At 41.5% G+C, this 17,825-nt stretch overlaps 1 protein-coding gene across 1 annotated transcript in view; it reads right to left on the bottom strand.

The window, feature by feature from the left end:
- Positions 1-295: 295 nt before the first annotated feature.
- poc1b (POC1 centriolar protein B) overlaps positions 296-17,825 on the bottom strand; it is a 50,581-nt gene continuing 33,051 nt past the window's right edge. The window contains exons 13-14 of the mRNA XM_042411246.1: positions 2,154-2,459; positions 296-997 (exon numbers count right to left, since the gene is read on the bottom strand). Coding sequence (XP_042267180.1) covers positions 836-997; positions 2,154-2,459 — 468 coding nt within the window. The 3' untranslated portion in view covers positions 296-835. The remainder of the gene's footprint in view (positions 998-2,153; positions 2,460-17,825) is intronic.

Genomic DNA, 17,825 nt, shown 5'->3' with positions numbered 1-17,825 from the left:
GTGGAATAAACAGCGGAATAATAATAGTGAGAAGAACAAAGTGTGATCACACAATAAACTAAAAAAGAAAAAAACATAAAGAGTGCAGATAACGAAAGTGTGATTGCTGCAATTAGCTTTATGCTAACTCTAGTGCAGTACATCAAATGCAACATTTCTGCTTAAAAATTGTACATGGTCCCTTACAAATAAATAAATAACAATATAGGAATGTTTATCAAAACAAAAATGTGTAAAGGGTACAGACAATACTAATAACATTAGGGCAATATAATATATCATTTATTCATATAAATTATATTTATATGAGGATATTTATTTGAGGCAGTATGCAGCACAGCTTTTAAAGTTACATGGCATTATGCAAAGATGCAATCGGATTACGATGAAAAACGTTATTGCCGAAGAAACCAACTGCTAAAACACATGCTAATACACGAGTATACACATGTAAACACACACACACACATACACACACACACACACAGTTCATGTGGCAGACAAGCACCATCTGTTTCCATAGCTGCAGCTGTCTCGATTGGATGTAACATCCATATCAGCACACACACACACACACACACACACACACACACACGCTTGGCTGCACAGCTGGATATCCTTAAGAGGTGAGGAAAGACATGGAGAAAATATGTAACACACACACACACACACATATAAAAACTCACTCTTCTACCCCACCCAAATCCTGATTAAGCCACTGACCCCTGAGAAAGGCCACCAAGGTGGACATTTAGAGTCTCACGCACACGTCCAGCAACCTTGGGTTAAGCAGTGCAGTCAGACTGTGTGTTTGTGCTGCAGTCGGAGATCGTCCTCAAGTGAAAAGTACAGGTGACGATCCGTCCGTCTCCTCGCTCTCTGCTCTCCGCCTCTCTCCCGATGCTCGCACGTCCTTAAGAATCCGGGATTGGTGGACAAGACAATCCTTCAGCTTGTCCTCGGTCAGGGTGAGACGCTCCTCTAGCACCGAAACGGTCTGTGTGAGTGAAAAGAGGTCGTGTGGGAGGTTATAATTAATAATAATAATTATAAAGCAGTCAAAGAGTAATTATAGAAGTAGAAAATCAGGAGAGCAAAGATCAGTCTGAGTGCCTTGAAATCAATCCTGTCAACATCATGGAAAAAATAACATAAGAGCAAAAGAGAGACAGAAGAGGCTTCTTTGTACTTGTGACACATCAGGCTGTTTTTTTTTCAGGACAGCAACACTTTGGCCTTGATGCCGAGAATAACTCAGTCACCACAAGTCATAAGTATAAAATTGCACAATGGGGCTGAAACGGAGTTTGACATGTTCAGTTCATCATGTTTAATGTTTCCTTTCTTTCACTGGTGTGATCTTGATGTGTTTGATCGTCTGGAGCTCTGTTTCTGATAAAAATGCTAAACTTAAATGTGTTAGTGCCTACATCTCCTTCTTTTGACCGCTCCCGTTAGGGGTCACCACAGAGGATCATCTGTTTCCATCTCTTCCTGTCCTCTGCCGCACCAACCACCTGCATGTCCTCCCATCACCATCTCCATAAACCTCCTCTTTGGCCTTTCCTCCTCTCCTCTTGCCCTAGCATCCTTCTCCCAATATAACCAGCATCTCTCCTACGCACATGTCCAAACCATATCAATCTCGCCTCTCTTGCTTTGTCTGAGCAGTCCCTCTAATATACATGTTCCTTATCCTGTCCATCCTCATAACTCTCAATGAAAAACTTAGCATCTTCAACTCTGCCACGTCCAGCTCCGCCGCATCCAAACCATACGACATAGCTGGTCTCGCTGCCCTCTTGTAGACCTTCCCTTTCACTCTTACTGGTACCCTTCAGATCACTCCTGACACTCTTCTCCACCCACTCCACCCTGCCTGCACTCTCTTCTGCACTCCCCGTTACTTTAAATATTCGACCCTAAGCATTTAAACTCTCTCTCCTGAATAAAAATTGGAACATTGGACATAAAAAAATCATTAAACAAACTGAATACATAAATCCCGTTGGACCACTTGCTATGTTTTCATTTTTCTTTCCTCTACATTTCTGATTCACCATCACACTTTCCCATTTTTATGATGCTTTCTGGGCATTTGACACCCTGCCAGTATCTTGAGTTGACAGATTTGACCTTTACTGATAACCGACCTGGGTGAGAATATCCAACTGTTGAACGATGTGCCGCAGGGTAGAGTTCAGACCCGGTGGATGACCAGAAAGAACTTCGAGTGGGTGCGTCTGGCCTCTCTCCTCTTCCTCTTCCTCTCTCCTCCCTCTTCCTCCCCCGCTGGCCCCAGTCTGGCTCCCGGCTATCAAGTCTGCCCTGCCGGTACTTTCTTCCCCCGTCCATCCTTCAACTCCTGAACTGACAACGTGACGTGCCGGCAAACCGTTGGAGTGGTGACTGTTGGCGGCCGCCTGCGTGGGCGTCAAGCGCGTCCGACCGCTTAAGAGCTGGAGGTGAAAGAGAGAGAGAAAGAAAAGACTGGTCTTCAGCTGATTGATTTGCACTGCATAATGTGCTCTTATACATTTCACAAGTTTTTTCTTTGATATAAGTGCAGCGCTCTGCCATGAATTTTGCCCTCGTTAAATGCATTGTATCCCACAAGAAACCCAGGTGTGACACCCTGACATTATATTGAGGATATGCTACAAAAAAAAGGCTCTCAAAATAATACCCCATTATAGGCTCCCCAAGAGTCCGGCCTGATTCAAAACCCTACTGAAAGCGAACAGGAAGCAAGCAGAGACCTTGAAATTGCAACATTATTTGAAGAAAATTTTCAGTGTTGCTTCCACTGAAATAAAGCTGTTGAAACATCTGAAACAGCTTGAATGTCGTAAAATGTTATTCTGTTGAAGGTTTTGAAATGTATTTTGCAGCTGAAGTTGAAACATTTAAAATCATTTCCGTCAGACGTTCAGGTTGAAGCATTGAAAGAAGTTAAAGTGGCGGTTGTTATACTGTTAAAGTAAAGGTAAAGTAATTGTCAGTGGTGAAGAAAGTGTCCGTTTAATTGACTTGAAATTAGTTCACGAGTGACGTTCGGTGTTTGTTCAGAGAGGAGTTTTCAATTGAAAGGAGTTGAAGTGTAAATGCTTAAAAAAGAGCTTACTTATTTATTGCAGTGTAAGTGTGGAAGATAGTTAAAGTATTCTAAAGCAGATTAAGTATCAGTGTAACCATGTAAAGCAGGTGAAGCGTCAAAAACAAAGAAAGAAGGAATTTGGCATAAAAGACTAACTTGGAAAGATACTGACTTGATTTGACTAATTTGGGTGGCTGAAGCCTCAATAAACTCAATCAATAAACTTTTAAAAATATTTTTGCACAGAAGAACTTGTAGATTTTGCCACTCATGACTTAAACTGACAGTGAATTATGAATGAATCTGAGACACAAGCGGTGACGAGACCTGAAGTGTCAGTTGAAGTGTAAACACCTAAAAGAGTTGAACATGGAAGTTGAGGTTCAATCATTAACTTTTCACAACTTCTTTTAATGTCTTGTGCTTTTAGTGTGTTGAGTTATTTGTTTATGTAAAGCTTCTTTGCATACCTTGAAAAACGCTCTATAAATAAAATGTATTATAATTGTTGTTATTATTACTAAAAGGAGTTGAAGTGTAAGCAGGAAGTGTCAGTTTCAGCTGTTAATAATACACTTAAAACACACCATTAGTGGCTTAATGGAGCCCTAAGCATCTATCCTGCTTCACTGTTAAAAAAGGTACAATAATCAAACTGGGAGAGAGAAAAAAAGCATAAGAGTATTAATTAGCCTGGCTAATATGCCATAGTGATAAATAACGCTACGCAGGGTTAGCCAACATCCTTCCTGTCTCATTGTTCTCATTGGAGCAGGCCTTGAGCCTGTTGTAACTTGGCAGACTGAAGAAGGTGGATGACTCACACTGCTGGATTACTGACTGAACAGCAGACTCTGTGACCAATTGACTAACTTGTTGGCTAAAGGCAAGTTCACAAGGTCATTTGCACTCTAAGGCAGGAAGAGCTACGTCGCTACAGAGCAAAACAGACAAAATTCGTTTCATTTTTTATTTAACCTTTACTTTTATTGAGGTTGCTCTTTACAAAATGATTTTTTCTTTTGCACAAGTAAAGAAAAACAGATGAGAAGGGAGACCGAACAAAGAGAGGGAACATTATGTTCAGTTTAACCAGGGACACGTTTTCCTCGTTCATCATTTATCAAGGCAGACACGACAGAGCATGACTTCACATTTAAATAGTTTCACACATGCAAAACAGTCGTTTCACAGTATAAAGCCGCAGTATTCTAATGGTGGCTGCTAAACAACACTTGCTCAAGGATACTTTTACACCTGTATCAACATAGTGTTAGTCCTTCACTATCAGGGCTGAAATTTCCCACCTCCATGTGGGATTCAAACTAGCGACTTTCTAGTTACGAGCCTTCTGTTCTAACTTTGACTGACAGTTTTAAACTAATATGAATATAAATTTTGAATTCAAGCATATAGATATGTTGGTAACTGATTGGCCAAGAGGCTATACATACTTTTTGCTAACCAGAGCTCACTAACATTGATTTTTTTTTACGATTCATTGATCAATTGTTTAGTTATTAAAATATCAGAAAATAGTTATTGATTAAAATTTCCCAGGGGCAAAGGTGATGTCTTCAAATTGCTTGTTTTGTCTGACCAACTGTTGGACGGCCGTCCATTGGTAGCCTTGGTTGCTAAGGTTGTTGCTAAGGTTGTTCCATGAGGTGTTCACATTGTCCACCTACACATTTCAGATCAGATTCGGGCTCCAACATGTACGGATGTATTTGAGAAGTTTCCATTTTTTGAGTAAAGAACAAGAAAAGGAAGTGAAATCCCAATACTACTATTTATTTACATAGCCTCAAGAGCCGGAGGAAGCTTCCAGAAGCAAACCAATCAGAAGAGAGCGGGCTCCTAAGGAGGCGGGTCTTAAAGCAACAGGAGCTAAAACTGCCTGTTTCAGACAGAGGCTGAACTGAGGGGCTGCATAAAGGGCCAGTATAAGTTAAATAAGGGGTTTTTTCAACTGTAGATCATTCAAAGATATTCTAGTAGAGCCCCAGAATATAAATATAGACCTGAGAGATGTGAAGAATATGTCCTCTTTAATCAATTAATAATTTCAGCCCTATGCAAGTTGTCTGCTTTGGACAGCTGTAGTCAGATCAGTGTCTAGACTCAACTCATAAACAGCAACAAGTGAAGCAAAGTTGGGCTTTCGGCCAAAGTAATGGTAGTGGTGTGTGTGTGTGTGTGTGTGTGTGTGTGTGTGTTTGAGAAAGGTGGAACGGGGCAGGTGGTGCATGGAGTGCACAAAGAGGAGCTGAGGAGGGAAAATAAATGAGGGATGTGTCAGGAAGATAGAGGAGGAAGGAAGAGGAGGGTGAAGAGGTGGAGGGTGTCACACATTCCTGGCCTAATGCATGGAGCAATCGATTCCGGCTCGCTTCCTGCGCACTGTCCTCACTTCAAAGAGAGCGTGGAGGGAGGCAGAAGAGGAAGGAGGGATGGAGGGTAGAGAGTAGAAGTGTATGAGTGTGTGTGTGTGTGTGTGTGTGTGTGTGTGTGTAAAGGAAGGAGGAGGGAGGGTTACTCAACTCTGGAGTGGAGGTGAACAAAGCTGTCAGTGTGTGTGGATGGTGAGTCTCTCTTGCTATCCGTGCTTGTTTCTCTCCTTATTTTCTTCTCTCTTTATCCCTCCAGCCCCCCCTCCCCCTCCCTACTCCTTAGCCACATCTGGCCAACATCTGCTCAGCTCATTTACGCTCAGCAGATCCAGATCTCCATCCCTTTGCCCCCTCCCCTTGAGCCAGGAAGTTTGGGTGCAATCAAATGTTTAACAGGCAGGATACCCCAGCTGGCCCGAGTGTCAATCAATGTACAAACACACACACACACACACACACACACACACATCAACATGAGCACATTCACAACACATAACTGTATACAAAATGTACAATAGGCGGAACTAATGATCCCTGCAGAACAAAACAGAACAAATGCATGATTGTAAAGAAGCAAATTATGCAACAGATGTATATAAATAAAACATCTTGTAAGATATTCACAAGTTAGAAGCACTTAAACATGCTCATTTATGCTATTTATAGTATCAGGTATACATAGGAATTTACAAAAGCATGAGAACACGCTGATCTATAGTGCTGCTACTTCATTTAATCAAATGTACTGACAAAAGCTCCATTATTTACAGCAAGCTCTGTAAGGACACTGCGCCTGAACCCGAAAAAATAAGCGTAACGTAAGATTAATTATAATTATTTCATGGCACATAGCACTAAAGCATGACATCTAAAATAAGAGCTTTATAATTACAAGGGTAGTTTCTGAGATAAAATCGTCATTGCTGAGCTTGGTGGAATGTCAGGGGTCACAGCTCGCTGTAACTGCGGTCAGTAGCGGCAGGAATGCGGCGATGGCACGCTGCCAGCCGAGGTTTTCTTCTGTCCGATGGGAGATGAGTGGGCGGTTGGGTCGGAGTGGCACGGCAGAAACTAGCCGCTGTGATAATAAGAGGCCAGTGGGAGTGACGTGACAGTGCCCCACCGCTAATGGCGAGGCGACAATGTCCGTGTTGTCTCTACGTGGCGTCGGGGAACGGAGGGCTTTTGTGCATCATTACATTCTGTGGGATGAAGAGGCTCCGTGCAATATGTTTGGTGAAAGGTTACAAGGTCATGTGAGGTGCTGGTGGAGCGAAAACGGAGAAAAACTGTATTATTTTTTATTCAGTTTCATTTTGCTGAACTTTTTCATTTGAAGTACAGTTGATAATCAGATGCAAAGTGAAGGATGACACTGACTTGACTTGTATCTACTGACGAGTACCGGTACATTTTTATCAATGATTAACCATTGATAATACTGACAGCAGATTTACCAAACATAGTCATAATATCCCCCGAGAGCAGCCCGTGTTGAAATGTTAACAGTGGCTGTGATGTTTACGATCAAAAAGGATCCTCAAGAGAGAACAGATCAAAAATAGCCTCCCCTTAATTTTAAATCAAATCACAGATGTCTGATCAAAAACATGATTACCATGAGCACCAGAATTAGCTGCGCTCTCTCTCTCTCTTTTGGCAGGAAACCACAGACACTGTGACCCTTACATAAAAAAAAAAGCTGTTTGATCTTAATTGAAGGGTCTCTCTGATGTTGTGCCTCCCCTTTGCTCCCCCCCCCCCCCCCCCCACCCCCCTCCTTGCTCTACCTGAAGCCGCATACTCGTCTTCAAAAACAGCCTGTTTATTACTGAACATCGTCAATCCTCCTCAACTTAAACTACACTTGATTTTTGTCCCACCAACAATCATTTTATCAGATGTCACATATCACCTTTCTGCATATTCTCAACAACATACAAACAAGATTTAATTAGTGGGTCTGACTGACTTTTTTGTTGCGGGTCAGATTTACTGTTTGATATTCTCATTGTAAAATGTGAATCAGCACGCTGAGCACACTTCATAAGGTGGGCCTGTCACGCTGGTCAGAGCATGTCGTCCACCGGAGAGCAACACAGACGGGCTCTTGAGCCTCGTGATGCTTAATATTCACACCGAGCTGCCTGCCCTCACGATGCTTAGCGTCGGCTTTTGTTTACATGCTGATCATAATGTGACAAGTATCATAAGCGCTACTTAAGATGGGAGAGCGTGACTGCACGAATTCTGTAAAGTGACACTTCTACATAATCTATGTGACATGAGGTTAATGGATGGATTCTAAAGCACCAAGAGCTGCTCGAGGTTAAAACTTGATGTAAAGACAGCATGTATGTAAAACTAATGCTGGACACGTGGTGGCACAGCAACGGTAACCACCACAGTGAATTTCAGATGTCTGAGAGAGTTACTTTGTTATCATCGGTACGGTGTCCTGCTGGTTATCAGGAGATCAGCGGGATACATATTCAGGCGATGAAGTGAAGCTGACTAGCAAAACAGGAATCTTCTTATCTGGGGAGAATGGTAACCAAATCAACAGTAGATGTAGCTTTTCCACTGTCTGGACATGAAAGGTGTGTAGTAGATTAGGATTAACTGATGCAGCTGTGCAGTGGGCATGACAAGCATGGACGAGATCCGCACAGCTCTACATGTTGATCTAAGGTCAACAGAAATAAAAAGTAAAACTATTTCTTCAACCAACATGACAAACATTAAAGGGCAGGTTCACATTTTTTTCAAGTCTGACTTAAAGCAATACTGATGTGCCCAAATGCACACTGAGACACTTATTGTTTGCTGTAGTTGTTCTTCTTTAGTTAGCCAAATCAAGAAGGTATTTTCCAAAGTTATAGTCTTTAAATTACAAAATTACCTCTTTTTGGCAGGCCAAGTCCTACTCATGCGGTTGTATGTGAGTGAATGAGTGATGAAGTTACACCATTGGCCATCCAGCCAAGTGTTGGAGTTTTCCCATTGGCCGTTGGTCTTTCAAAACAAATCAGCGCTAACAGTTTTCTATTACGTCCTTATTCGCATGGAAATACACTTGTGTTTCGTGTGGCGCATTCGCACAGGATAAGCAAAGTCTTTATTTTACTCGGATTTACTGACATTATCACCCTAGATATGCGTGACAACATGAAACTTTTACAGTCTTGTCTCTAAATGACCTAAATACATAACTGAGTCAGAGAGCGATGGTGTTTCCTGCTCTCAGCTCCGATGTTAAATGCAGAGAAGTCGACTAAACTCCTGTTTAATCAGACACATACAGCGTCTCTGCTGTCTCCTCCTCTACTGCCAGTGTGATCAAGCAGGAGAGACGCTCCGTGGTGTGTTTGGATTTTATAACTGACTAATACCAGGGCGCAAACTTTTTATTTCTTTTGACGTTTTGACATCACAAATGATGAACGGCATTAAAACACAGGTCTTGCGGGTAAAACGTGAGACTTATGTGGGCTGTTATATCAGTCTAGTTTAGGTGCTGTAACTCGATGTAGCTGAAGTAACTGGGCGGAGATGAACCTCCTCAATTAACACCCACCGCTGTCAAAACTTTCATCTATGATTTCCACCGCAGCCTCCAGTTGAACATATAATATCCAGGAATTCACATTAAAGACACTATATTATAGACACCACTGACTATTCCTGTAACAAATTGGCCACAATCTTGTCACTCAGCTCATTGGGAAAATGTTTTGTATTTTTCCAAAAACTGGGTTTCAATAAGGAGACACTCACAAGGATCGGATGGTTCACACTTTAAAAAGTGCAATAAACACACATATATCAAACACATATTGTTTTTTTTACTGTACATGCTGCGAGAGATTCATAGCAACAATATTCACGGTGTAAACATGTTTGTTATCTCTTTTCAGCTCTTAATGAACAGCATGCATATACACAAACCAACAGTCCAATTATTCATATTTGTGAATTTTCGGCAGAACGGCACGAGTGCTTCAAAAAAAAAAAAAATCAGCCAATCAAACGGTTCTGTGGGTGGTTCACTTTGTCGCTCGCTGTGGTACACGCACAGGAAAGTGAAGATTAGTAACTGTCAAGCTCCATTCATTAAGAGTGTGGTAAAGAAACCGCTGCTTTACTTCCTCCTGAGCCTTTTATCCGGTATGTCATGACAACATGGAAGCATGGTTTTATCTGAGAGGCGAAGAATGGTGAGAAAGGAACGAGAATGAGCCAAATTAAAAAAAAATCATTGTGTGTGTGAGTGAGTCAGTAAATCTAATTTTGATTCTACAAGACACAAAAAGAAGTGTGTTGTCGATCAGCATGTCGGTGAGTAAGCGCTGTGTTTGTATTGTATGCAATGTCTTAAAGTTGAACAGATTCTAATGCAACAATTCTGCTCAGAAGATGTAGGATTGTTTTTGGGAATGTTCTGGCATGGACAATGTTCAAAACATTGGCATCTGCCTTTCAAATTTTTTTTTTGTCAGACTATTGTGCACCCTTCACGTAACCTCACCACTCCTTTTCTGTATTAGACTGGTGGTGTGGTGACTGAAATTGGTCCTGTGATGGGAAGGGAGCGTTTCCTGGTCACAGGATGCCATGTAATGCTTTTAATAAAGCTGGCTTCATGGAGGGAGGAAATCCTTGTTAAAAATCAAAGGAGGCATTAGCTGGCCCTGACCCTTTCCACCCGGGTTTCACTTTTCCTATATTTGCACACTAACGCACACTTGAACACGCAAGCAAACGGTTGCCCTCAAACACAAACACGCACGTATGTCAAACTAACAATACTGGTGGCACGTACACACAATCGGTATTGCCTGCCAATCCTTACCAATAGTCACACACAAAAACAAATATCTCCTCAGCAAGTACCACCACACACAGCTGGAGTCACTCACTAAAATTCTTCCCTTGATTGTTAACAACGGTCTGGGCCTTCTTCTCCAGGACACACAGTCACATAACCTCTCACACTCAGGAAAACTCTTGCTGTTGTTTAACCAAAAAACGCATTAAAAGAAGTGTATCTGCGCTGTGGTCCAGGATGGCCGGTTTGACTAATACTTTCATGAGTGTGAAGGCTTATCAGACACCAGAACACTACACGGTGATTAACAGGACTTTACAACTCTATCATGGCCACAATCGTTTTATCCTCTGCTAGGTTCAATCGCCAGCCGGATGACCCTGCGTGTTTTTGCCAGAGACCTCTGCGTTGTCAAAAGCAGTTCCAAAGCAGGTGCTGTGTGTAAAGTAGGTATCTCACATCACATCTCCAGCACTCATTCCAGCTCCTTACCCAGAGAAATTCCCATCCCAAATATCAGTTTTTGTAAGCAGGGGTCAGTTTGCCAAAAACCCCTTGCTTTGAGGGTGGTTTGGGGCCACGTTGCTGCTAGAGAACACAGGAAATAAAAACATTAACAGTACAATGTAGCGCCACTCTACAGCACCAATTCAATGCCTTTTGGTGTTCATCACATGTTTGTGTAATATCAAACACATACAAAATAAGATATTTTAAGCACTGCATCACAGGTGTGCAATGAAAACTAAAATGATGGCCACTTCAGCAAAAAAAAAAAAACCCCAAAAACATGAGGTTGTCCAGAAAAAAAAAAGAAAACCCTGGCTTCAAATTTAGCCAATGAAATACGTGCAAAACACATTCCTGGTAGATTACTTTGTTATGTGGACACTCGACAGTATTTCGTCTGTTTACCTTGCGATCGCAATCGAAAAAGATGAAATGACTGCTGCTATGATAGCTTTCCAGAGTTGCAAAATCCTGTCTCACAGTATTATAAACCTCTTTCTGGTGTTTTTTGGCATCTGATAAGCCTTCGAATTCATGGGTTTATTATTCAAAATGGACTTCCTGGATCATATTTCATTGCTTTACTGGTACCTCAAGCAACATGCCCACACCAATATGGATGTTTTCAGTCTGAAAGCACTTAGCAAGATTAGTAGTAGAACTTGTATAGATATCAGTGGTGACAATACGTTTCAGTAGTATTATGTGTTGGTAGCAGTAGGAGCAGAAACAATGGTAGTTAATGTTAGTGCAAGTAATACTAATAGCTTTAGCAACAGTATCAGTAGTCAGTGTACAAGCTGACTACAGTTGAATCAAATATAACAGTCTTCAAAAAGTAACCTGCTTCCTGTGCGGTCATGAGCAGAGACACACATACACACAATATCCTCTTCCCCTCCCCTCCCCTCCCCTCCACCCCTAACCTTTAACCTTAAACAGGAAGTCAGGTCGCAGGTAGAACTGGCAAGAGATCTGAAGCGTCTGTTTCCTGTCGGTCCTGCCAAAACGCCACATCAGAGGATTGATTTTCCATTCATGTCTGTCACACCTAATTGTCATGTATCCAGGTGCTCTATCCCACACCCGCACCGTGACATTGTATCTCTTCAAACAAAACACACACACACTGTTAAGGATGTTCGCACCCACATACGGACTGGTGAGGGCGACCAAAGCATTAGTCACATGAGTGCACATATAAAAAGTCATTAAAGTTCAGCATTTAGCGGGAACCACTGATTTCATCTAACAGGATTTGTCAGCAACGCAGCGACATTGATGTTTTGTTGTTTTTTTTTTCAAAAAAGCCGCAGCTGAAAGACGAGCAGGAAACCGAGAGGGGGTTCATGTGGCTCTGAGGAAGTGGATACATCCTCTTTACTTCTCACCCTCCCTCCCTCCTCTCTCTCCCCTCTATCTGTCTGTCTCTGACATCCGCACAGCAGCCACCCACACACCCAGACGAAAATATCGCGCTCGGCGGCAGATTGCCATTAAATACAGTGTGTTTTCTGACCACATCACACACACACACATGAATGGGGACAGTAAACACCTCCACCAAGGCCAATAAAAAAAAAGCATCATCCTGCCACGGTTCAATGGCAGCTGAGCCGGATATCCAAAACTCTGGTATACACGTGCACAGACACACATGTAGTTACACACAGATGCTGAAAGCACACGGTTGCAAACATTGACGCACACCTAGACAGTGATCTCAAAAATGAAAAAAAAATATACACAGGAAGACTCACAAACAAGACAGTCACACACCAAACCAATAATACCGTGCAACACATGCAATTAAGCAACCCACATATATAACGAGAAGCCAAAACACACAGAGACACACGATAATTCCTCCTCAAACATTATTGAATGATGCTGCAAACTACTGAATGAATGCAGCAGCCATTCATATGTTCATATTTTAAAACTGAGGTACCACCTCCGCCCTGAACAGGGGGTCCTCTGTTATTGTACCACAGAATTTATTTGAAAATGTATGCATCAAAACCCCTTCTGCATGGACGGTGTGGATTCAGTACTGATGGCAAACAAAACATATTCCTGAAAACGTGTGAATGCTGGTAGATAGAGACGAAAAAGGATAATGGATTGTGGAATTTGTGTAACTTGGATTCTTAAATCAAATAATAATAATAACAGATTAAATTAATTATGTAGTCTGTTGGTCTTGACAATACACGTCCTGCACAGTGCTATAATTAAAGGTACAATCAGTAAAATTTTACTAAAGAAAATACAAAAAGGGTAGGATGTGACAAAAAAAAATCTAACTCCAAGAAATTAAGTGGATTATTTAGAGTAAAGAACCTTTAATAAACCAACTATATTACAAAAATTCACAGCGCATATCTGCATACTTGCCTTCCTCCGGGTGTCTTGACACACAATGAACCCAAACCTATAAGTAGCCTGATTCACATGACGCATGTTTGATGATATCTGAGAAAATGAATCTTTCAACGTTAAAAGGTTATAAGGTCACCATGCATTAGATATAAAATGGTCATTTTGCACTGTTTCTATGCCCTAAATAAACATCAGCTAGGGTTCAATCAATGTGGTCCCTTCAAATGCACTACAGACATGCCGGTTTAAACTGTAATCAATCCATCTAAATCTGTGTTTTTTTTCTGGTTGTCTATCTGGATATATTATACTGGATCCAGACAGTGAGATATAGAGACACAGACAGAGAGACAAAGATGAGATGAATGAGACAGGAGAAGATTAATAAATGTAGCAGCATATATAGCAGCGCAGACAGAAAGAAAAAGAGGAGAAACACTGTATATTAGTGTGAAGATGAACATGGCAGTCTGACCCACTTCTAGAAAATGAATGAGTGAGCATCTGTCATTGAATCCCACCAAGACTGAAGATGACTCATCACTCGGCGCAGCTTAGCGCACCAAGAGGGGTAGAGAGAGGTACCGAGGAGACGGAGGGAGAGAGAGAGAGAGAGAGAGAAGGAGACAGAGGTGTCATCCCTCCAGTCAGTCTTATCATTATACCCAGGAGCAAGATGTTCATCGTTTTTTCAGAGGAAATGACGAATGTACGGATAGTGGTAGCCTCTGATTTTTTATAATTTAGATCTAAACGGAGCTATCGGGAGCTTTAAAGCTGCACTAACCCAACAGAGAATTATCACCTGACTCTGCAGTTCCCCTCAGCTCTACTGTTTGACCGTCTTTCAGCTCATTATTTTGGCTTTCCAGCCCACGACTCTACTGTTTACAATCAGTCTCACTGCTCTCATTGACCTGATTCCCAGCTGCAGCAGTGAGCTGGAAACAAGACATCAAATGACAGACAAAATTAGTGATTGTTTGAACATATCAGAGCATGTGGCAGTTAAAGAGCCAGATTATTTCCCTCACAAGTTGGTGGAGATCAAACCAGAGCTAGAAGGAGAGTGAAAAATTGGACTTACATTAATCAGGTGAACCAGAAACACCACAACAGATGAATGCTAATGTTGCTCTGTGCCTGCTGGATTTATAAATAGGCAACTCTTAGCTAACACGTTTAATTGATATTATGTCAAGCCCCGAGAAGTAACCTGTCAAATGATTAATTAATATAGCCAAACATCTACAAAGATCAACAGTCATCAATCAATAAATTAAATAGGGTAGCATTGGGGGGGGTATATATATATATATATATATATATATATATATATATATATATATATACATTATATCAAAATGAGAAAAGTCAACATGATATGCTTGTCACAGTGTTGTAAAAAGAGCTGCCTTCTTTTCTAATATGCAATCCTTTCACATTGATGGGGTTACAAGTTCCCACTCATGCTAAAAGTGGATGCGGTGTTGACAATGGAGGGCTTTAGATGAAAGCCTACTCCAAAAAGGTAGCTCAGTGTTCATTAAATATGGTCAAACACTTGTAGTGTTGGTATGGAAACAAGCTTTGAAGTGGATTGTTTTTTGGGACCACAAGACAGTATCAGCTATCCCTACCCTCTGTTCATTCCCCACTTCTGGTCTGAAGACGCCTTCAATGAATCTCTTCCCCTTTAAAGGACCAGTGTGTAGGATTTATTGGCATCTAGTGGTGAGGTTGCACTCCCCCTTCTCATCCAAGTATGAAGGGGAGAACCTATGGTGGCCACGAAAAACACGAAAGTCCCTCTCTAGAGCCAGTGTTTGGTTTGTCCGTTCTGGGCTACTGTAGAAACATGGAGGTGCAACATGGTGGGCGCCGTGGAAGAGGACCCGCTCCCTCTGTAGATATAAAGGGCTTATTCTAAGGTAACGAAACACAACGATTCTCATTTTCAGGTGATTACACACTAATTAAACGTACTTATGAATATTATATTCCATTTCTGCCAATATGTCTGCCAATGGATCTCCCTAAATCTTACATACTGGTCCTTTAAGAGGAATGAGTCACACCGGAGCACGTGTGTCGTGATCTGGACCACCGCCTGCTGAAAGGCCCTCATTATCACCAGTTGGCAACGGACTAATAATGAGTGGACAACTAACCCTTGATTGGTTTGATTCAAGACATGATCTCAAGAAAAACATTCTTCACATCTTGTTGGTTGGAAGTCTATAAACGGCTGCAAACGTCACGATAAAAAAAACTTGAGAACATGTGCTTCAGTAGCATTAGTTAGATTTAACAGTAACATAGATCAAAAGGATGAATGTAAAAAAATAACTTGTTAATAAAGCTTTTCGTGGTACGCAGCACAGATGAGATGATATGTGCAGGTGGTCTAGTGAATCTGTAATCAGATCTCAGTTACAGTCAGCCAGGTGTAAATGTAATTAGTCCAGCTCGCTCGACTTCCTGAAAAAGTGTCTGCCTATGATCTGGTGTCTGTGTGCCCGGGTTTTAAGAGGACACTCCACCCGCTTATATAATAACATCATGCCAAAGATGAGTCATCATCGTGGGACACAGAGGTTAAGCTTCCTGCAGATCCCATAAAAAGCGGCGATGCTGTCATGTTAGGGACGTAACAGATAAACATACACAAACACAAGGACACAGAAACACATCTGCACACACAAACACAGATCCACGAACCGACACACACTTTCATGCATGAGTCAGATGAGTAGCAGCAGTACTGTTAAATATATATTTCACTAATGTGCTACTTTATCATTAAGCGGGTCCCGATTTTATTTGTATCTCTTGCAAATAACAGCCTGCGCACCACCATGCAGGTGACATGATCCACATTCCGGCCAACAGGAGAGGGTCGTATAAATGAATTACAGTGGCAGGGAAGAACACAACTGTTAATGATGCAGGTTTCATTTTTTTTTTTTTTAATCTGCTTAACAAATGTTTTATGAAGAAGGGAATGCATTCAACATGTTTGTTGGAGGATACACATAATGCTTTACGGTAAGCAACACTGAAAAACTTCACAGGTTAGCTTCAATAATGTCGTTGCTAAGATCCGGGGCGCTCCAAGTCCACCGTGAAATGCCACATGAGCAATCAAACAGGTTTTGAACAAATTCACAGCCGTGTTATCTAAACCTCTTGTAGGATGAGCCTACATGTCCACCACTTGAACTAAAAAAGTAGATCTTCACAATGCAGTAATAGCCTTACACTCAGAGGGTAGATAACTGTGATCTTCACAAGCAATCGAACAGTACAGTTACTGCAACAGAGTCATATGAATGGTGTGTTTGCTTGTGTGTACGTTTCAGTGCTGAAAACAGGTCATCCGTGTAACAGTGAGGTTAGGCAGGCAGGCAGGCTGTGGCGGAAATAAACAAGCATATGTGGCAGTTTGGCTATAATGCATGAGAGCAGGAAGCTATTAACATGGCATTACCAGACCAACAAGGGGCAGGAAATTAAATTTGGCTGTCTCTGAGAAGGTTATGTCCCGGCCTTCCCTTGTGGTGGGTAATTGATTAATATAGCTTTCCACAGCTCCTGTGCTCCCATATATTTTCCACTTTCCATATATTCCATTCCATGATTCCTGCATTTTTTAGACAATGCAGACTTTTATCACTCAGCTTTGAGTACGGGCCAGATGTTTTTCTCGCTTTATAGAAATAAAATCATTTTGACTTGGATTAGCGCTTGGCAAAGGTCACTACAGCCGTGACAAGTGAGAGACATGAGAGTTACATTGTTCGCTCTGGATATGCAAGAGAAAAGATTCAGTTTAAGCGCAGCTACCGAGGCTACCAGCTGTCAAAACTTCAACCGTATTAAAAAAAAAAAGTACCGCCATGTCCTCCCCATGCCACAAGAATGACAGAAGCGTGAAGCATGCTGCCTGAAACCATTAGTGTCACGTTTAATCAAAGTTAAAGTGTTGGCCATGTGTGATTTTCACTGTGTTTCTCTTAAGAGTGGGGACAAAAAAAGCCATTGTTTCCTGCTTCAGCTAACCACACAAAAACTAATGAGTTCTCAGGCAGTGATGAACATGCTTCGCAAATGATGTGTAATTGTGTATGACAACTGGATTACTCACAATTAACTGTAAGATACAGATATATCAGCAATATTGTAAAATCTCATATGTCCTAACACTTTTTGTGAAAAGGGAACTGTTGAAGATGTCATCTGAGCAGTAAAATAACTTTTCTCCTGAAATCATAAAGACTTAAAAATGACATACTCACTCTACCTGTGGAAATACAAAAGCCACGATTATGTAGCTCCAGCAAAGGTCAGACATACTTTACACCAGTTCTCCTTAACTGCCAGCAAATATGACCTTACACAAACCTTGTTGATTATTAACGTCAAACGCCACTGGGGTCCTGTCACAGATTGAGATAAGAGGACAAAGTAAACATAACCTGCACTTACCTGGGCACAGAAAGTTCTACACCACGCAGGGTGTTGATTTTTACCTAAGATTAAATATACCAAGTGCAAGTTATAACAAGACACATACAGTGAGTAAGACTGGGCTCTAGCTAAGTCTTTGTTTGGA

This window comes from Thunnus maccoyii, chromosome 5 (assembly GCF_910596095.1).
Source record: "Thunnus maccoyii chromosome 5, fThuMac1.1, whole genome shotgun sequence".
Classification (NCBI taxonomy): domain Eukaryota; kingdom Metazoa; phylum Chordata; class Actinopteri; order Scombriformes; family Scombridae; genus Thunnus; species Thunnus maccoyii.
Note: the sequence above shows the minus strand (reverse complement) of the source record. Positions and strands in the feature narration are given on the sequence as shown.